Source organism: Coffea arabica, chromosome 4e (assembly GCF_036785885.1).
Source record: "Coffea arabica cultivar ET-39 chromosome 4e, Coffea Arabica ET-39 HiFi, whole genome shotgun sequence".
Lineage (NCBI taxonomy): Eukaryota > Viridiplantae > Streptophyta > Magnoliopsida > Gentianales > Rubiaceae > Coffea > Coffea arabica.
Window position 1 is genome coordinate 36,186,128 of NC_092317.1, and position 22,508 is coordinate 36,208,635.

A 22,508-nucleotide genomic window follows, 5' to 3' on the forward strand; every position below is an offset into this window, starting at 1 on the left:
AAAAATTGTACACCAACATTGTATCAAAAAACTTACCCTTTTTCTATCACGTGTCATCCAGGATTTGAACATTGTAAAAAAGAAAAACTAAATTCACTTTATACAAGCTTTAAAATTACATTCCACCACTCGAAAAAAAAACCTGTACTTTTGCTAAGACTGTAAAATATAGCCCAAAAGGGCCAATACCGCATTCCAGTATTACAAGAGCTTTTACCATCGACATGGTTTCAACTTCCAAGTTCCAAGAATTGTGCTCCAAAAAAATAATAATATAAATTTCAAGAGAAATCGGCCTCGTTCAGAAAAGGCCCATAATTTTTGAACAAAACTCAAACAACTATTATTTCCTCAATTAAACATCTAATCACCTGGCTTCACAAACTGGATCCTTCACTTGGGTAAAGGTCCTTTAACTTGCAGTTAACAAGAAAAGGGTGAGTGACTCTTAATGGTAAAGTTTCCAAATCTCCAGACCACAAATTGGTCAAATACTTACATTTTACAAAACTAATCAGCATGAAGAACCAATTTAGTCACATCTCATTCGATTCTTAATCTTTAGTATGCCTTAATGCTTGAAAATAACACAGATTGCAAACAGCAAAAATGATAGGAGATCAATTAATTGATAACTATGACAGAGATAATAAGGGGTAGATGAAGATGATCCAAAAAATCTTGATCACAATGATCAAGAAGTGCAAGTAAACGTCTTTACAACAAAATCATCCTCTGATACATTTAGACCATCAATTCTGTACTAGTTAGTAGAGGGCTAAAATTAGTGAAATAGGTCAATTGCCAAGCCAAAATTCTACAGCTCTAACTAAACAGTCCTTTCCAAGCAAAGAAAATCTGCTCTAGTAAACAGTCACATAGCCCAACGTAGATCATCAATTGTAAGTCATAGAAATTGTTATGTCCAAACAGATTATGAAAAAAGAGCATCCACCAAAGGAACTTGGTTATTTGCCTGGCATCTACTTCAACGGGGTCTCTTTTTTCCCAGTTAGCAAAGTAGCTCTTTTTCTTAATCCTTCTTGTCTGAAGTTTCCACATCCGCTGCCACCATGTAGCCATCCATGTTGATTGAAATAACAGAAGTAACTGAAAATAAAAATTAAAAAATTTACCCAACAGAGAAAAATATGCTGACCATCAATTAGTCAAATCCTTACTAATTTTAAGACTAATATCACTTAAATAAAATTCAAGAAATAATCTACTATAAGTAGTATATACTAACCATTGCTAAGATAGAGGATATATCTGGCTGTTTTGCAGTAACCAAACGATCACAGCTAAAAATGAGCTGAAACCACAGTTAAAAATGCCATTAAAATCCACATGAAAAATTAAAGAAAAACACACACACACAAATTACATTAAAACTAACTTTCATTTCTTTTCCCTGAAGTCAGACTATTTTTCTTGAATAGTAGAAAGGTCAGCTAGCATGAGTATAAAATTTAGTATACCCAAGAAACATGCAAGAAAAGGCCCTTTATCCATGCTGTAGCCACTAGAAATTGCTTAACTGAATCAGCTACAAATTTGATCACCGAGTCAAGAACTGATTCCTCATGAGTTTCCTCTTCCTGCTCCTTTTTGGCTGCTCCAAAACAAATAGTCTTATTAGTTTCAAACTTCAAGCTATATTGATAATAATTAGACAAAATTAGACAAAATCCCAATCTGTCCTGCTTTAAAACGAAATGATTACAATTAGATAAAGAACAACATTGATAAACCCTGAAATTATACTCAATCTCCTAAATTTGAACCCATTTTAGCATAAAAGGTTCAAATTTTTACACCCTGGACCCCTAAAAATTGCTCATATTTTAACAAAACAAATTTTTGCAGGAAAAAAAAAAAAGAAAAAAAACTGAGCCCACTTTTTCATTGGTTGCTATGAACGTTTTCCTACAAAAAAAAATAGTAGCAAACGTTAAAAAAAAAGAAGTAATGGACAAACTAACCATTGCCCAAGTCGGAGGGGGAGTTGGAAGGAGAAGGAGAACACATGAGTGACCAAGTCCGATCATCGGCGGGAAGGAAAAGGGGAAGGGGAGAGGGTCTGAGGTGGAAAGAGGTGGAAGTGAGGCAGTGGGCCAGCTCCGTCCTCTTCCTTGAGCCGGCAAGATGATTAGGCCGAGGAGGCCCAAGAGGGAGGGCTTGGAGGAGACACGTCAGCATCCCTGAGAAGGCAGGACAGGGCAGGGCGTAGAAGGGCGGTGGAGGTTTGTAAATTCTGACAGGGGTTTAACATTTACGGTGGCTCTTTTTTGGGGTTTTGAGATTTCAATTTTAACTCTCTTGCTGATTTTAATTGGATCTGAAGTCTGAACAAATCCAGGGTTTTTGCCTCTTGGCTTCTCACCCGTTGTTATATACTTTTAACTTGGAAGGGGTTGCTCAGTTGTTATGTAAGGGGTCAAAGGGGCGGATGAATGTAACTTTATTGACATTCCACAATTTTGACACTTAAAAAAATTTAAATTTAAAAAAAAAAACTGTAATTGTGTTACATGTATAATGCAAGATCAATCATCTATGTATTTGCAGAAATATCCGAGTGATTTTTTTCCCTATTTTTCAGTGAGTTACAAATAATCTAGATGGGATCTACGCAAAATTGTTAAATTTCAAGTTTAAACCACTTTATAAACCTCACTTTAATATTGCAATTGACAAGCTTGTAACTGGTATGACAAAAACTAACATGAATTTAGACAAAACTCAAATTTAGTGAGATTTGAATACAGGAAGTGCAATTTTTGAGGTATCAACCATTGACTCTTTTATCACTAGATCTATGTTTCGTTGGTAAAAATTACTCTATTATGACTGGAAATGGATTTAATTTTGAATTTGGACAAACCAACTAACCAATTAAATAAATGTATATATAAAGAAAATATTTTTTTTTTTTGGTAAGTGGGAGATGTTGAGTTCAAGATCTCCTACTTATAATTTATTCTACTTTACTATCAACCCAACCCTCCCCTAATTTATAGAAAAGGATAAATAATTGACATTAACATTTCCCTAAGATTAATTTCAGCGCTTTCTTAATTTGTAAAGTATAACATAGTGCACTAGAATGTAATCTGCGACCATTTAGGTAAAATTAACACTAATAAAAGTGTGACCAGGAACCAAATGAGTCAGTAATTAATACAAGAATGAAACAATATTGACCGAAATCATTCTCCCTTATTTAAATGAATTCCATTAAAATGAAATCATCCTGGGCCATGTGGTGGTGGAGGAGTGCTACGGGATCTGTCGGGGCGCCCCTTGGTGGGATTTTTGGCTTTTTTGGGAGTAACATCTAGCCTCCACGCAGAAACGCTGGCCCTTCTAATGGGGCTTCAGATATGTGTTCAAAAGGGGTTCACGAATGTTAGCATTCAACTGCATTCTCTGGTGTTGGTGGGGATTCTTCAACGCCGACTTCATTGTCCGTGGCATATCCGCTCGGAGGTCCGGCAAATATTGAAGCTGGCAGGAGATCCGCCTAGGCTTTTCCATTGTTTCAGAGAGGCAAATCAGGTGGCAGATACTTTGGCGAATGTTGGGGTAGCACACCCCCACCATGCTATTAAGCTCTATGAGCATTGGAATGAATGGCCGAGGCTGGCTCGCGGAGGGATTAGCCTAGATAGCATGGGAGCTCCTTCTGTTCGGAGAGTGCGAATCCCCTAACGCAAGCAACATTGTAATTGGCTTTCTTTGTATTTGAGGTTTATGAATAAAAGCGGGGGTGGCGTCCCTCCCCGTGAACGGGGTTAGCAAAAAAAAAAAAATTTGTGAAGGAACTCACAGGTGAATTTCTTTAGCAACACGAAATAAAAAAAATTTGAGAAAACTTGCCATACGATACAAAACCTGATACAGGGATGCATGCTTTTTGAAGTTACTTGAAATAAGTAGTGGATGATTTACACGGGACTATGGACATATTGTGTTGGAATAGTTTGTGAATTGAAATTGAAATAAACCTTATTAAACTCAAAATATTGGGCAAAAGAAAAATGCTTAATCTAGCCTTTTAATGACCATTATAATGAGGAAACGGTTTTGATATTTTTGTTCATTGAAGGAGACTAATTGCAGTCTTTTGATGATCATTATAGTGAGGAAGTGGTTTTGGTATTTTTGCCCATTAAAGAATACTAATGCAGCCTCCTGAGGATCACTAAAGTGAACAAATTTTGGCTCTTTAGTTTTAATGTCTTTTGGATTGTCTTTTCCTATATAAATGACAAGTTTTTAACAAACTAACTAATTTAGCCATTTAGATCCTTTCTTAGCAAAAGACCTTTTGGTTTTGCTGTCAAAAGTTCTTCATTCTTGTTGTATCCTAAAGGTATATTGACTTAATCCGAAAGCAAACTACCAAGTGTAATGAAAGCAACAAATATCTTAAAGATAGTGTTTGTATATGACTCGAGAATCATTGATGAATCTCCTATCCTTTGTGAAATTTATTAGTGAAGTTTTTGCACTCTTCAATTGTTTTGTTCTATTTTCCTAACAATCTTAACTTGTTTATTGCATTCCTCTTCGAGTGCAATGGAGGCTTCAACTGGAAATGTTCTCAAGACTATAAGCCAGAATGTTACCAAACTTGATAGGCTTGATGGATTGGGAACTAATTTCAATCGATGGAAGGACAAAATGTTGTCCTTTCTCACCACCTTCAAAGTGTTCTATGTGCTTGATTCAATTTTTCAGCCAATTCCGGAACCAAGGATGGTGATTCTAAGGAGTTAAAGGCACAAAGGCGTAAGTGTGGAAATGACGAAGTATTGTATAGAGGCCATATCATGGACACTCTCTCGGATAGGCTCCATGACATGTATACATCCATCTAGTCGCCACGGGAGATATGGACTACTTTGAAATATAAATATACTACTCAAAAGAAAGATGCAAACAAATTTCTTATTAAAAATTATTTAGATGTTATTACTAAAGTTTCTTCTCTTCTTGATCAAGTGCAAGATCAACAAATTTTGGTCTCAAAACTTAAAGATCTGGGTGTTGAAATTTTTGAATCATTGCAAGTGGGGACAATCATAGCAAAATTGCCTCCTATTTGGAATGATTATCAAAAGAAACTTCTACACACAACTAAATCTTTCTCGGTAGACCAAATTTTTAAGCATCTTCGTAGAGAGGAAGATGTTAGGATTCTCCAAAAGAAAGAATTAGAATCTAGTCCTAAGGTGAACTATGTGAACAAGAAGAAGAATCACAACAATGGTCAAGGGTTTAAGAAGAGAAAATATTCTAAACAAAATGCTACAAGTGCAAAGGATAAGAAGAAGAATTAGATATGTTACAACTATCGTAAAATAGGGCATTACAAGAAGGAGGGCTACCAAAATATGAAACAATAAAAAAAAGAACAATAGTCAAGCAAGCCTTGTTGAAAACAAAAATATTGCAGAGATTGTTGTGTCCGAGTGGAGAATATCTATGATCTCTAAATTGAACGTGGCTTTATCTTTGTTCAATTCAAGTGATTGGTGGTATGACTCTGGTGCAACCATACATGTGTACAACAATAAGTCTATGTTCAAGACCTATGAAAATGCTCCCAAAAGACATGTAGTTGTAATTGGCAATCATGACACCGTCAAGGTGTATGGAAAAGGGGTTGTGGATTTACAATTCACTTTCGACAAGAAATTAGTGCTCACTAGTATACTACATATTCCGGACATGAGAAAGAATCTTATATATAGCTGATAGGCTTAATAAAAGTAGTCTTAAAGTTATACTTGATTTTGACAAAATAATCTTATCCAAAAGTGATGTGTTTGAAGGATAAAGTTATTCATGTGATGGAATGTTCAAATTAAGTACTAATAAAGTTTCTATTTTTGCTTATATGGTTGATTCTTCCTGTTCTTTATGGCATAGTAGGCTAAGACATGTTAATAGTAAAACTTTGCATTTTATTTCCAAACATGGCCTAATTGTATATGGTGATAAAGAAGAAATGACATGTGAAACTTGTGTTCAAGCAAAAATGACAAGGTTGCCATTTCCTAAGGCTGAAAGAAATACAAACTTACATGAACTTGTTCATTTTGATGTATGTGAACTAAATGGTTTTCTATCAAGAGGTGATAATGGGTATTTTATTACCTTCATTGATAATTGTTCAAGATTTATTCATGTCTATCTTATGAAAAGCAAAGATAAATATTTTAACACGTTCAAATCTTACAAATCACTTGTCAAAAATAAATTAGAAAAGAAAATAAAAATATTGAGAAGTGATAGAGGAAGTGAATATTTTCCTAATGAATTCTCAATGTTTTGTGAACAAAATGGAATTATATACCAAACAAGTGCACCTTATACTCCACAGAAAAAATGTTTGGCTAAAAGAAAAAATAGAACTTTGGAAGACATTATTAATTCCATGTTGGTAAGTTTTGGATTGCTAAAGAACTTGTGAGTGAAACTTTGTTGGTTGCATGTCATATGTATAATAGAATTCTTTCATTAAAACAAAGTCTCTCCATATGAGGTGTGGAGAGAGAGAGATAAAACCAGACCTAAATTATCTTAGAGTTTGGGGTTGCATTGCTTATTATAGGGTCCCATATAATAAAAGAATAAATTGGGACCAAGGGCACTTAAAAGTGCATTTGTATGTTATGCAAAAAATTCAAAAACTTATAGGCTGCTTGACCTTAATTCTAATATTATAGATGAATGAAAAGATGTGCAATTTTTTGATAATAAATTTCACAAAGATTCAGTGCCTTGTTTTGGATCCTACTAATGGTTCAAAACCACTCCAAAATGCTGGTTCTTTTCAAATAATAAGAAGAAGGTAAGTGACACCCCTATTGAACCCAAGAGAAGTGAAAGACCAAGAAAAGAAAAAGTATCTATCCTCAGATTTCATATATTCACAAGTTACTGTTTTCTTGGTTGAAAAGAAGACATCGATTTTGTTGATTGTCGAAGATGATCCTAAAACATTTAACAAATCTATGTTATCAAAAGGTGCTTCTTTTTGGAGGGAAGTAGTAAATGATGAAATGGGTATTTAGAAGAAAATATGTCACAGATGAATCTTTCCTAAATTTTAAAACAAGGTTAGTAGCCAAAGGATTTAAACAAAAGGAAAGAATAGACTAGTTTGATACATATGCACCAGTTGCAAGAATAACTTCCGTTAGAATGCTATTGTCCCTATCTTTATTGTACAATTTGTTAGCACAATTTGTTATGTCTGGAAATGAAAAGAAAATAAGCAAATTAGTTAAATCATTATATGGTTGGAAGCAAGCACCTAAACAATGGAATTAAAAATTTGAATCTGTATTACTCTTAAGTGGATTCAGGTACAATAATGCTAATAAGTGCATTTATGCTAAATACACTCAAGAGTTTTGTGTGATTATTTGTTTCTATGTAGATGACATGCTAATTATTAGTAATAATATAAAAGGTGCCGAAGATCCTAAGAAGTATCTTTGTTCAAGATTTAAGATGAAAGATCTTAGTAAGATGGATACTATCTTATGTATCAAAGTTAGAAAACATAGTGGGGGTTATGTTTTGTGTCGACATCACTATATTGATAAGATATTGAACAGGTTTTAACATCTTAAGGCTAAAGAAGTGAGTTCCCCCTTTGATTCTAGTTTGAAGTTTCATGAAAATTCTAGAAATTGGATTGCTCAACTTGAACATGCTAGTGCAATTGGAAAATTGATGTATGCTGATTGGCATTTATTTCACCTATTTTAGTTAGGTTTTAGGTTAAGTTTTTGTTATATTTTAAGTTAAAATGGAAGAATTGAGTGCCTTTATAAGTTACTTTCATACAAGTAGTATTTTTTAACCAAAACATACAAAAGTATGGGTTAATATGCACATTTATGTTGTTTTGTAGGTGTTGGCATCATAAGAATTGATTCAAGTCAAAAAGAGTTTGATAGTTTTGGCACATCTTTGTATTTTGGCTATATTTTGAGTTACGAGTATTAGATTGAGGTGATTCCTAATCCATTTTGAAATTAAGATATAGTTCTACAATTCTTTTGCAGACATCAAAATCCAGTTCATTCAGTTTCCTAGTCAAAAAGCCGAAATATAGTCGGCAAAATTTCTGTCAAAAGCTGAAACAGATCACCTATCAGTCAGGAGTTTTTTGGTCATTTATTAGCATACACAAATCCAAATGAGATGATTCTTGATGCATTGGAAAGATAACTCAAAGAGCTACAACTTTTATGCTTTGTATAGGAGCTAATTCAGCCTCTATCATCAAGAAAATTGTAGTTGAATTTGGATAAAAAATAGAGCAAAATTGAGTTTTTAGCTGAACATGCAAAACTGAGCAATAAGAAAAATCGCGAGGCAGATCCATGAGGCACACACCTCATGGATCCACCTTGCAGATCTCTGAGAAAGAGCTGTAACTTGTTCTACAACATGGATTTTGTTCACACAAACTCTTTGACCAATTTCTTTGCAAGAAAAACGGCTGGAACCAATTAAAGTTGAGTTGGAGAAGTGAAAAACAACTTTGTGACTACATTATGAAAACATCTTCTCATCCAAAAACATCTATAAATACCTCTTGTATCTCATTCATTTGAGTATCATGCAAGCAAGAAATAGCATCTTGTAGTAAGAAGTAGAGTAGAGTAGAAGTAGTTTTAGCTCTACTTTCATATTGTAAGTTTCTTTCTTAGTTTAAAGAGCTTTGAGAGGGAGGCGAAACACTCTTATATCAAACTTATTTGAGAGATCAACTTGTGAAGGATGTGATGACCCCATCTTCCCCTAGAGCGTACCCAAGGGTTTGACGGACTGCCTGCCCAACTCTCACCAGGACTCACTCACTGATGTTCTTGAAATAGCCGTTCAAGCCTCAAAATTAACATAAAAGTTCGATTTCCAACCAACAATTCAAACTTAATTTACAATCCAAGAGTAAAACATAGGATTACATTTCTAAAGATTCCAAATACATCTCATCTACAAAAGTACAAGTACGAGAGATTATATACACTAGTTCACGGCTACTTGGTCCAGCCTCCACCCCTGTAAGGAAAACAAAAACTAAAGGAATAAGCTAAAAACCCAGTGAGGTTCCTAAACAAGCAACCAGGTAGGGAAACCATGGATACATTACATTTAACAATTTGCATACTTTGCATAGTAATATCCAGTCATTCAAGAAATAAACATTCAATCATTGGAAGGATGCGTGCTCACTTGGAGCCATTCATTCAAGTCATTCATTCATTCATTCGCCAACTATTTTCCTTATCCCTCCGACATTAGAAAACATTTGCAAGTGAAAACTCTCTCAGTGTTTTTGTCATTATTCATTGATATCATTGCATTGAATTCACTGGCCAGTTCTCCACCAGACTTCGTGGTAATACTCGAGTATACCAAACATTGTCCCAAAGTCACCAGCCGCCCGACCGAGTCCACTTCTGACTCAAGTCGACTGGCAACGGAGGGCAAGGGCCCAATTCAACCAAAAGGCTTACATTCATGTACAAGTAGCATTCAATCATTGAAAATTCACTTTTGCTTGTCGAGTGCGATAAAGTACACACTCGCCCATCGAAAATCCATTTAGCAATCATTGGAAAGCATTTAACATTCCGACAATATTCACAACATTTCACATAGTCATTTAAAGCATACACTGATGCAAGGAATACTCACCTTTTAAAGTAGACCAAACCAAAATATTCGACTCCTGGTCGTGCTCGTTCCTACCGTTAAACCCTAAAAGTAACCAAGACAAGATATCATGGTCCGAACATTCAAAACTTAGGTTAATAAGGTGCTCATTTTAGCCTTAATCATGAGCCATACGCTTATCTAAATTCGGCCTCTCAAAACACAAAACTGAAAGACAAACTTGAAAGCCAATTGAAGAATGTCCAAGTGCATTCTAGGGCTATGATTCAATTAAGTTATTAGTATGAAAAGAAAACACTTGTCTAAAGCCATAAAACCATCCAAAATCACACCAATTAAAGTTTAAGACCTATAAAAGTTCTCAAAGTTTTTCAAGTTCCACTTAATTCATTTGACAAAATTCTCAGCTTTGGCGACATTCTTTGAAAAAGTATAACATGAGTTCTGTAGGTCAAAAAATCACAAAACTTAACCATTAGAAAATAAAGTCAATGTACTAATAGACTTTAAAAGACATCTTTATGAAATTGAACTCATAGGTTAGTCAAATTTTCAGTTCGAAATCACTGCTGTCTCATGAGCAAAATAGAACAGTCATGATTTTTCAAGAAAGTTTGTAAATTTGTTGGTATTTATAAGAGTTAAACCAACCCTTGATTTTTGAAAGTTTAAAAGAGCTATGAGTCTAATTTCAAATGCAACAAACGGAACTCAATTTAGATTTTTCTACACCAAGATATAATAGATTTCTCAAGACTGTTCAAAGTCTCCTGCGGGAAAAATTTTCAGCAGCACTTCCCCTTATTTTCCCTAATTTCCAGCCATTTTCAAGGCTTCATTCTCACCACAAGATAGCCCCAAATCAAGTTCATAAGGTATAGGATATATAGAATACTTATTTTAGCTACAAAACTAGCTATAACCAACATATACCTAAGCTGGAAAATTTTCTACCAAGGCTGGAATTTTGCAACTAAGGCTGGAAATACTTATTTGGAACTAAAAAGTCACACTAAAGCTAAAAATATTCATACAAGTCCATAACAAAGCTAGACCATCTCTTATCAAATCTGGAAATTCATCTCAAAGCTAAAAATTGAACATTAAAGTTGGAAATTAACCAAACCCTAGCAAAACCATGAAATTACCATAAACATGTTCCTTTAACTTCAATCATAACATATCTTGCATAAATCTCAAGAAACGAGTAAAAAAAAATGTATTCTAGAAATTTTACCTCAAAACCCCAAGATAACAAGCAACTCAAAAGCTTTCTTCCCCAAGTAACTCCACCACAAGCTTCCCTCCAAGCTTAACTCAAGATTAATCGGTATGGATTAGGGTTAGTGATTGGATTTCTCATGGATTGAGCAAGAAATCAAGGCTAGAGGTTGGTTTCTTTTCTCTCCCTTTCTCTCTGAATATTTCAGCTAGCCCAACCAAGAATGAAGAGAAATAATGGTGAAATGGAAGCTTAATGGTGAAAGAAAGTTGTCTTGGTCTTGGTTAAAGTTCCATGGATGGTTGACACTTGGAAAGGCAAGGATTAATATCTAGTTAATGACTTAAATATCTCTCTTTTCTCTCTTCAAAAATTTCGGCCAAGAAGGTGAAGAAATGAAGGAAAATTGTGGCTAGAGGAAAGATAAGAGGGAAGAAAGTTTCTTAGTCAAAGGTGGCATGGATGGCCAACACTTGGCAAACCACCAATTTTCCTCTTGTTTTCGTTTCTTTTCCTCATGTTTTTGGTCAAGAATTTCGGCTAGGCTTAGGGTTAAATTCGGGTAGGATAAATGATAGGAAAATAAGAAAATTAGGGCAAGAAATTATTGGTCAAATAGTGTCCTCAACTGGTAACAAACGGCGCAAGTTGGTTCAAACTTATTTCTTTGTCTCTTGTTTGTCTCTATTTCCAATGATATCTAGGGTTTCTCCACTTAACTCTTAACACCTCATGTCACATAATTCTTGGTGCGCAAAACTTCTTATTTATCAAATTTATTACTCACACCTTACCATTCGGTCACACTATCTTAATGTACTACGACACTTATCATGCACTAAAATATAAGAGGAAAATTATAAAAATCTTGACTCAACTATTGAAATCACCATAAAATTTAACGCTAGTAAATAGTTAAATAATTAAGTAAAGAAATGTAGAAGGAAATATAAATTAATTTTTCAAAAATGGGAGGAAATTCTAAAGAAATTTTCGGGTACTCACACTCTCTTTCCCTTAAGAAAATTTCGTCCTCGAAATTTTTTTACCTTCCATCGCCTTAGATGACTTTGGAGCATGTTGCTTGTTTAAGGTATATACCCTTGCTGGTACTTTTGGTCGGTTCTCTCTTTCATTAGTTTGTCTAGATTTGGTTCTATCCACTTGTTGAGCATTATTCCCTCGTGGCTGCTTCTTCGGGCAGTTGTTAATTTGATGGTCGGTACTCTCACAAATCAGACACTTTCGCCCTTTTATCCAACATTTATCCTCAGTATGATTTGTCTTTCCACAGTATCCACAAGCCAAGCAAGGACCCACTTTTTGGCTTTCTCGAGGAATTCCCTCTTGTTGCTTTTTTCCTATTTGAACTTCTTTTGAAGAACTTTCTTCTAATTGTCCTAATATCCAGGGTGGGTAGTGCGGAAGTCCGTTCTTCTTACTTTGGAGGGCGTTACATTTTCCTTAGGTTCCTCAGGTGTACTAGTAGGTGTACTCCTTTTTCTCGCATGAAAAGCCTTCACTTGCACCCTCGCAATTTCAATTCTTTGAGCTTTTTCAAGGGCTTCTGTGAATGTATTAATTTGTGCAGCTACCAAAGCCTCTTGCATTTTCACATTTAACCCCTGTACAAATTGTCTCACCCTCCTTTGTTCCGTAGCTACCAATTCAGGAGCAAATTTAGACAGTTTAGTGAATTGTGTTTCATATTCGGCCACGCTTAGGGTTCCTTGGTGTAACCTAATAAAATCATCCTCTCTCTTCTCTTGGACCAGAGGTGAAAAGTATTTCTCATTAAATTCTATCATAAAATTTACCCAAGTCTATGCCGTCTGTTCTCTTTCCCATTTTGCCCTAATAACATTCCACCATGCCCTGGCTAGTCTCTCAAACTCAAAGACGGCAAATGCCACTTATCTTTCCTCCGTATAATTCAATGCGGTAAAAATATTAATCATAGCCTCCAACCAATGCACAGCCGTCTCTGGATCAGTTCTTCCAAGGAATTTAGGAGGAACAAATTTTTGAAAATGCTCTAGAGCCCTGTCCTCTCTGTTTCAGGATTTCTAGGCTGATTCACTGGAGATCGGCCTTGTTGCTCTACCAATTGTGCCAAGATATTAGCCATTTGTTGTATTGCCACTACTACTTGATCCCCTGCTTCGGCCCTTGGTTCCTGTTGCTGCTCTGCCGCCGCGTCTCTTATTTTTTTTGATTGTTGTACTTACCTATCGCCACATCCTCAGCTAGCCCCACATCCCCGACTAACCCCTTGTCCTTGATTTCGTCTACCCTCCATACCCTTCTCTCTCTCTCTTTTTTTCAAAAGGTTATGTAGCACATAAATAAAATAAATCGACTATAACAGAAAAAGAAAGACATTTTTAAATCGCACAGTCAAAGATAAGGAAATGCACTTAGTACATTTATAGCATTCCAAGTTCATTCATCAGGTTACAAAGATACTTTACATATCATCTTGATCAAAACCAAGTGCTTAAAACAAAGCAGATACTATACACATTAGTATTGACATGCCACTAGCAGCATACATACAGTGGTAGAACAAGAAATGGCTTGTCATCCCAGTTACCTATACCCACGTCCTACATTCTCGAGTCTCTAATCTAGGTCATTATCGAACCAACTAATTCTATCTCTCCTTGGGACGCAGGTTGCCCTACTTTAAACTCAACATTAAGTTCATTAGAGCCTGCATACCCTTGACCTCCCTTGGCTGCGTTCACTTGTACTACTTCATCCACAAGCATCTCAAATTAGTTAAAGTACAAACCGCTTCAATTGCAAGTACAAATTCAAATACATCATTAGTAATGCCAATCCAAGGTAATAACCTATTCTTTCGATCTAGAAACAATTCATATAAACATGGCCTAATCGCATCTTCCACACTTATCTCAATTTCATTTGTAACCATCATAAAAGTATCAACTCTTCGGTATTCGAGTACAAAAATCCAAAAAAGGATAATTCATAAATCGAACCTGCCGGTCCCCAGAGTAAATCACCTATAGTAGAGATTCCTACCTGACATACATATCTATCTTCTCCAAGTATCATGATAAGGGTTTTACGCCTATATCATTCATGATTCATAGCTTATGCTCTAGAAGAGTACTTAATCCTTTACTCATTCACATAATAGGGACCATAACACCATTTGGTCCAGACTCACCTCACGCAGAGACCACGCGAAGTGGCTCTGATACCACCTGTGACAACTCCATCTTCCCCTAGGGCGTACCCAAGGGTTTGGCGGACTGTTACCCCAACTTTCGCCAGGATTCACTTACTAACATTCTTGAAATAGTCGTTCAAGCCTCGAAATTAACATAAAAGTTCGATTTCCAACCAACAATTCAAACTTAATTTACAATCTAAGAGTAAAACATAGGATTACATTTCTAAAGATTTCAAATACATCTCATCTACAAAAGTACAAGTACGAGAGATTATATACACTAGTTCACGGCTACTTGCTCCAGCCTTCATCCCCGTAAGGAAAACAAAAACTAAAGGAATGAGCTAAAAATCCAGTGAGGTTCCTAAACAAGCAATCAGGTAGGGAAACCATGGATATATTACATTTAACAATTTGCATATTTTGCATAGTAATATCCAGTAATTCAAGAAATAAACATTCAATCATTGGAAGGATACGTGCTCATTTAGAGCCATTCATTTAAGTCGTTCATTCATTCATTCGCCAACTATTTTCCTTTTCCCTCCAACATTAGAAAACATTTGCGCGTGAAAACTCCTTCAGTGTGTTTATCATTCATTCATTGTTATCATTGCATTGAATTCACTGGCCAGTTCTCCACCAGAATTCGTGGTAATACTCGAGTATACCAAACATTGTCCCAAGATTACCAGCCGCCCGACTGAGTCAGCTTCTGGCTTGAGTCCACTGGCAACGAAGGGCAAGGGCCCAATTCAGCCAAAAGGCTTACATTCATGCACAAGTAGCATTCAATCATTGAAAATTCACTTTTGCTTGTTGAGTGCGATAAAGTACACACTCGTCCATCGAAAATACATTTAGCAATCATTGGAAAACATTTAACATTCCAGCAACATTCACAACATTTCACATAGTCATTTAAAGCATGCACACATGCAAGGAACACTCACCTTTTAAGTAGACCAAAGCTAAATGTTAGACTCTGGGTCGTACTTGTTCCCACCGTTAAACCCTAAAAGTAACCAAGACAAGATATCATGGTCCGATCATTCAAAACTTAGGTTAATAAGGTGCTCATTTTTGTGATGACTGGAAAATTCCCTTATATTTTTCTTAAAATTCCCTTTTATTTGGAATTTATTACCTTACAATAATCTTACTACTCATTCACTTCCTCAATAGTTACAATTAACCATAGAACCAAGGGTTTTCCCTTTATTTCCATCGTTAAGGTAAACTAGGATTTTTGCGTCTTTTGGTAGTGTGATTATTCGGTATGGAGTGTGTATTAAATTTAGTAATTAAGGGTGAGTTTTAGATGATATTAAGTGTGTGATTAGAAGTGAGAATAATAAGTTAGTGAATCATAAGATAAAACCCTAGTACATGCGATTTAAGGAAAATCGGTTTGAACCGACGGGTACTGTTCGCTACCGATGGAATACACCACTTGACCACCACTTTGTTACCTTAATCTCCTTGTTTTAGTTGAGCTAATTAGCTCTTAATTAACCCTTAAGTCAGCCACCATTATTGACTAAGGAAAGGAGAGATATTTTGGTGGAAATATTTGTGATTAAGCCATTTGTCGAAAAACCAACAAAGGTCTTGACCAAGACATTTTCCTTTCTTCTTATCTTTCTTCTTGGCTCATTTTTCTTCATTTTCCTTCATCTTCGTCGTGAATTATGAGAGAAAAAAGAAAAGAGTAAAGAACACTTCATTTCCATCTTGAGTTTTAGCTTAGTTTAAGTGAAAATCCAAAATCCAAACCGATTATACACTTATTTCGGAACTTGGGGAGCTTGATGTACTAAAAGTTTTGAAGGAAAGGTTGAGGTTTCTCTTGAAAGCATCTTTGGCAAGGTATTAAGGCTGTTTTTCCATTTTCTTACCCTTAATCTTGTTTAAAGTTTTATAGCAACTCATATTCTTAGCTAATGATAGTTATTTAAGTAGTTTTGATGGTTATGGTGGATTTTTGAGTTAGGGTTTGAGTTGTTTGAGTTATGTTTCTTGTTGATTATATAGAATATGATGTGAATAAGCTTAGATAGGAAGTTGGAGTAGTGGTTCAAGACATGAATAAGCAATTTATACCTTGAATGCATTAAATTCCAGTTTTAAGCATTGAATTGCCCTGCTTCTGATTAGCATCATTCGTCCATGTTAGAGGTCGAATCAGGCTTAGGTAAAAACATGAAAATTGTAGTAAATGGTGTTTTATAGCTTCCTGTAAAGTTTCAACACAATCAGAGTACTGTAACATGTGAAATGACCGAAATACCGCTGACTGCCAAATGTACATTTTAGCGGGCAGTTTTGAGATTTCACATGTTTGGCTTCATTTTTCACTTTGATCTGTATCAAATCAGTATTTGGTCAAAACATGAAAGTTTTGCCCTATGTTACAGCTTTCCAACGCATCTGAAAACGCCTCAATCGGAATTGTGTAGCTTGAGTTATTGCCATTTGAATTCAGTACTGACAACCAGACTGACCATGAACTTCTGGTTCTGTAATTTACAAATTCGACCTATATCAACTATGAACTGGGTTAAGTTGTCTTCATGAAAGTTGTAACCCTTTGTCTTAGCTTCGAAACTGTATAAGGTGCACCCCAATCTGATAAATATAGCTCCAGTTATGACCAAAATGTTATAAGATATCAAATCTGCTGTTTAGCTTTTTGTCTACAAAACTGATTTCTGATTGTATTATTAGACTTGTGTTGTAATTGGATGATTTTGGAGCCTAATTGAAGGGCTATGTTAGTAACATTACTGGTGTGTGATTTTGGGGCTAAATTGAGAAAAACAATGAAGTCATAAATGGCTGAAAAATAGGTAAACCCAAAGGGCGTGCTGCCCAAATTTTCACTCGAGGACTAGGTCGAGATACTCGCGACTTGAGTAAGGATTTGAGGACGAATCTAACTCGAATTGTCTAGGTTATTCGAGTCCCCTTTTGTGGAGGTATATAAGTTAAAATTCGGCCGAAACTTGTACCCTTGGAAAAATGAAATTAATGACTAATAGAAATAAGTTTTTCTCATTTTTTCGACTCAAATGGTATTTCAAAATATAATTGCTTCAAAGTTTCACAGTTTGAAGAGCGAGTATGAGTTTTATGAATATTCTCTCAATGAGTTTCAATTACTTGATTCTCATTAAATGAAACGTTTAAGTTTCGAACCTTAGTTAATTTTTAAAGCTGTTAAACAATGTTTTCTCGCAGATTTGGACTCCAAACACAGAGTAATACCCGAACGTGACCCGTAAAGGCACTACATCTTTTGGTGAGTGCTTCCAAATACCTAATTGAACTTGACACTTGTGTTTAATACTTGACCAATATGATTAAGTGTACCTCCAGTTAAGATCAAAATGCCGAGAGGTGTCAAAGCTGTCACTTTGATTCTTCTCCTTTGCACTCTTTCCTTCACTTTTCTTGGTTCAATTTAACATTTTTCACTCCATATTATACCTGAACCATTGACCTAACATGTACATGGATTTTTCCTTTGAATTGAGCTTGAAAAGTATTCTAGATACATATTATTTTCATAACTTGAGCTTACGTGTCGAGTTCAAGTGAATTTGGTTTAGTTTCGCGAATTGTTGAGGCGAAACTTATTATCTTTCTTTACGTATTTATAGGAGTGATTGAAGATTGTGTTACCGATCCTAATTTGGATTCGAAGCTTTGATATATTAGTGATTTTCCATGCATGTTATCTGACATGAATTTGCAAATGTGATATAGATGTGAGCTTGATATTGTAACTGAGATGTATAGTGTTTTGAATTGTTGAAGTGTTGTGATGTCGCTTAGGTTGTTATCCCATCGACGATCAGTGATTGAGTGTGCATGTTAATTCTTGGGAATTCTTGAGTCCTATAGGTAAGTCTGTCGATTCGAGCCAATCATGGGATTTGGTCGAGGAGATTTAATGAGTCATAAGAGAGTGTTATATATTCACTGGACATGGCGTATGACTTGTCCCTTGTGAAATGAAAACTATGGTATGTTCGAGCAATAACCATTTTAAGTGTTTTGGAATGCGGGCCTGGTAGGGAAGTCGGTGGAAGGAGAATGAAGTAAGTGGAGTTCTACATGGTGATAATACTTGAAAGTTGATGGAGTGTCAACTACGTGAAATAAGATCAAGATTCGTGGACATTAGCTCCTGAGAGCCACCCGTATTCTACCCCTTGATATTGTTAATCGCTTTATTTACTTGCTTGAATTGTGAACTTGAAGTGTAATTTGAATTGCTCTATGTGACTGTATGCCTTTTTGGAACTCACTGGGCGTTAGCTCATTCTTTCAACCCGAGTGAAGCCGCTGTTAGTTAGGGTGTGACCCTGTTTCTTTTGTATCTCGTTTTGGGTTGTTAAGTTTTGTATTCGATATTTTGGAAGTTTGTAAGATGAACTTTAATTGTATCTTAAGTACGTTGGATCGTATTTCGTTAGTTGGGTTGTAAGCTGAACTGAATTATGTTATAAGCTGTGGAATTGATATTTAAGTACTTTGGAAGTATTTTATTCGATTGTATAAGTGAGTTTTGGCGCGAGTTGGGCAGGCAGCCCGCCGAACCCTTTGGTTCACCCTAGGGGAAGGTGGGACTATCACAAGTCTTATTTTCACATTTGTTTTTGGATCTAGCTGCTTAGTCTTGGTTTTATCTAGTCATTTGTGTGTTTTTCCTCTTTTTTTTCTCTTTTGGACAGGTAACTAGTCTTGTGCTTCATTTTGTCTATGACTAGTTAGGGAATACTCAATTATTGATTTAAAATGGCTGAGGGGTTGGAAGAAGTAATGAGGAAGTTTGCTCTGATTGATAAGGAAGTTGATGGTGTCCAATTGCATGGAACATATGAATTTCAAGAAGTGGCTGAATATCGAATGAGTATTATTGGGAAGGTGGTGAGAGAGAAGACTGCAAACATCTTAGGGTCCATTTGGATTTGCTATTTTTGGGGGTGTTTTTAAAAAAATTTACTGTAGCATTTTTTCAAATACAGAAAGGTATTAAAAATTTTACTAGTAACATGTGGTCATTTGAACAAAATCAAAAAGTAGTTGAGATTGGAGTTAATAAGTTCCAATTTATCTTCAATAATAATGATGATATGAAGAGGGTGCTAAATGGGAACCCATGGATATATGATAATCAGCCACTTGTGGTATTGCCATGGAAGGAAGGGATACAACAAGATGATGAGGCTTTTCCTAGAACTTGGATTTGGGTCCAATTGTGGATTTTACCTATTCATTGGGTTACCAAGGGAATTGGTAGGAAAATTGGGAGGGTTTTCGATTCAGTTAAGTTATAATCCCAAATGGAGGGGGAAAAGAAGGAAAACATCTGAAAATTTTAGTAGAAATGGAGTTAAATAAACCTTTGATGAGGTGAACTACGGTGAAACTGAATGGTAGTACTAGGTGGATTGAGTTTAGATATGAAAAGTGCCCGGATTTTTGCTATTGTTGTGGGACTATAGGACAAATGAGAAGAATTGCAAGGTGAATGGGGCTAATATGAATAAGGAAACTCAGTATGAGGCTTAGTTAAGGACCAGTAATGCGAGGAGTCCAACTAAAAGATAGAATACATTCAAAAATATGGAAAGCAATGGATGTGAAGGATCTCAGACTAATGAAAATTTGGGAGAAAAGGAATTGGGACAAATTTTGTTGCCTTGGATGCCTAATGAGAGTATTGTTGATATTTCAGTCAAGGGAACAGGTATAAAGAAAACTAAGGATGGGAGTCAACGTGAGTTGCTGGAAGTTACTAAGGGGAAGAGAACTCATAAATCTGGTCAAAAAGGGAAGGGGGTGAACTGAATGACAATGGCAAATTCAATAAGTAACAAAGCTCAAAGTTAGATCAAAATACCTCCAAGACAGAGGTGGCGACACAACAGAGCAACCTCAGTGCTGCTGATAGCTTGAATGATAAAGAAAACTTTGATTCCATGTGGATAGATGGGTATGATACAAGAAAGAAGGAGACTAAGAGGGTTGGAAGTAAGGTTATAGTTTCTAAAAACAAAAAAATGGATCACATTAATAGCACAAGTCTAAAATCTGGGAAGTATAAGAGGAGTAAAGGGTGGAAAAGGTTGAATCAGGAAGTGGGTAGAAGAGTGCCTCTCGGGGAAAAAAATGAAGTTATGGAAGTAGATAATGAGGTGGGAAAGAGCAAACAGAGGGAGAGGTCAAATAAGGAGAATGAATGGGATCCGTTTGTAAATAAAAAAAGAAGTAAGAAAGTGAGTTGTGAAGCTGTTTTAGGTCAAACATCTAAGATGGTGGAGCCCGACCTAAATAGGGCTCCCAATCCTCAATGAGAGCTCTGGTGTGGAACTGTCGAGGTGTTAGGAGCCACTTGACAGTTCTCCAATTAGAGGAGATTGTCAAACTCCATTCCCCTAAGCTGATTTTCTTATTTGCAACAAAAAATAGAAAGGATGTTATGAATAAGATGAGATTAAAGCTTAGGTATGATAGGCTGTTTGTGATTTATCCAGTTGGAAAATCTGGTGGATTGGCAGGGTATTCTAGAGGAAAGAATTGCAGGTATGTAAAGTTTAATTTACAGATTTTACTATTGAAATGTTGCTGGAACGGTATGTTTCTAAAACGAAATGGTGGCGGATATGTTTATATGCAAGTAGTGAGATGTAGATTAGGGAGAAGCAATGGAAGATTATAGAGGATAGGATGTGTATTTGGGTACAGAATTGGGTTTTGGCTGGTGACATGAATGACATTTTGTCAAATGAGGAGAAATGGAGAGGAAGGAGAAGACCAGAAAGAAGTTTCAGAACCTTCAGGAATTTTGTGAACAATAACCAACTTATTGACATTGGGTTTGAAGGTATTCCGTGGACCTAGTCAATTAATTGGGCGGAGAGAGAGGAAATCAGGGAAAGATTGGATGGAGTGTTATGCAGTAGACATTGGAGGAGAGAAAATGTGAAAGCAAAATGTCCGCATATCCAAAATGAAGCTTCTGACCATACAATGTTGATGTTGGACACTAATCTGAGGGATAGGAAGTGAAAGAAGAGATTTTATTTTGACAGGAATTGGTTGAAGCATAACGAAGTGAGAGATATTATTAGCAAGGTATGGGAAAAGCAATAGGATAGGTCAAGATTTTGCAAATTGCATCAAAAGATAAAGGACTGTAGAGTAGCTCTATTGAATTGGAACAGACAGAAGAATACCAATGCAAGAAAAGAGATTAAGGAACAGAAACAAAAAATTGTTGAGTTATAGAATGGATGCAAGACAATAAAATTGGAAAGGTACGAGAGTTGAAAAGGAAACTTGAAGAGGTGTATAAGAGAGAGGAGGTGTTTTGAGGGCAGATAGCTAGAATTAAATGGTTAAGGGAAGGTGACAAGAATACAAAATATTTTCATGCAAGTGTTGCAGAAAAGAGGAGAAGAAATAATATTTCAAATCTTCAAAAAGGAGTTGGAACTTGGTGGAAGTCTAAATAAGAAATTGAGGATGAAATTAATATTTACTTTCAGAAGCTATTCACTTCTAGTAACCCTTAGCAGTTTGATTCAATACTTAGTGGATTCCCCTAGTGATCACAGACCAAATGAATGCAATGCTAGTTAGACCTGTATCAGAAATGGAAGTCAGAAAAATTGTTTTTTCCTTGCATCCAAACAAAGCCTCGGGACTAGATGGTATGACTCCTGATTTCTTCCAACAATTCTTGTGTGTGATAAAAGATGATCTGATAAATGCCATATCCAGTTTCTTTCGTTCTGGTCATTTACTGAGTGCTATCAATGGAGCCATCATTACTCTTATCCCTAAAGTGGAATCCCCAATGCTAGTGTCTCAGTTTAGACTCATTAGTTTATGTAATGTAGTCTATAGGATCATTTCAAAAATTCTAGTCAACAGATTAAAGTCTTTGCTCAAGAATTGTAGTAGTCAAAATCAATCTGCATTCATTCCAGGAAAACAAATCATTGATAATGTTGTTATTGCTCATGAATTCATACATTGTTTAAACAACAGGAGAAGTGGATCTAATGTTTTTATGGCCCTGAAACTTGACATGTCCAAAACCTATAATAGGGTTGAATGGCTTTTTGTGCTAAAAATTATGGAAAAAATAGGTTTCTGTCAAATGTGGAGAGGTTGGATTTTGAAGTGTTGTCGTCTATAGTTTACTCTTTTAATTTGAATCGGGGAAAAAAGAGGTTTTGTCAAACCTACAAGAGGAATTAGGCAAGGGCATCCATTATCCCCTTACCTATTTTTACTAGTTTCTGAGGGATTATCCAGTCTGCTAAAGAGAGTTATGTCAAATTAGTTTATTTTTAG

General features: G+C 35.7%; 1 protein-coding gene across 2 annotated transcripts; it reads right to left on the reverse strand.

The window, feature by feature from the left end:
* Positions 1 to 657: 657 nt before the first annotated feature.
* On the reverse strand, positions 658 to 2,404 carry LOC113743003 (uncharacterized). 2 transcript variants are annotated; one of them, XM_027271057.2, is made up of 4 exons: positions 1,986 to 2,404; positions 1,542 to 1,615; positions 1,250 to 1,315; positions 658 to 1,110 (listed from the first exon to the last, which is right to left on the reverse strand). In XM_027271057.2, the coding sequence occupies exons 1-4, from the start codon at positions 2,200 to 2,202 to the stop codon at positions 826 to 828; spliced, it is 642 nt and encodes a 213-aa protein (XP_027126858.1). In that variant the 5' UTR covers positions 2,203 to 2,404; the 3' UTR covers positions 658 to 825. The 2 variants fall into 2 exon arrangements, with proteins under 2 accessions (XP_027126858.1, XP_027126857.1); XM_027271056.2 differs by having other exon boundaries at positions 1,482 to 1,615; positions 1,986 to 2,403.
* Positions 2,405 to 22,508: the final 20,104 nt, after the last annotated feature.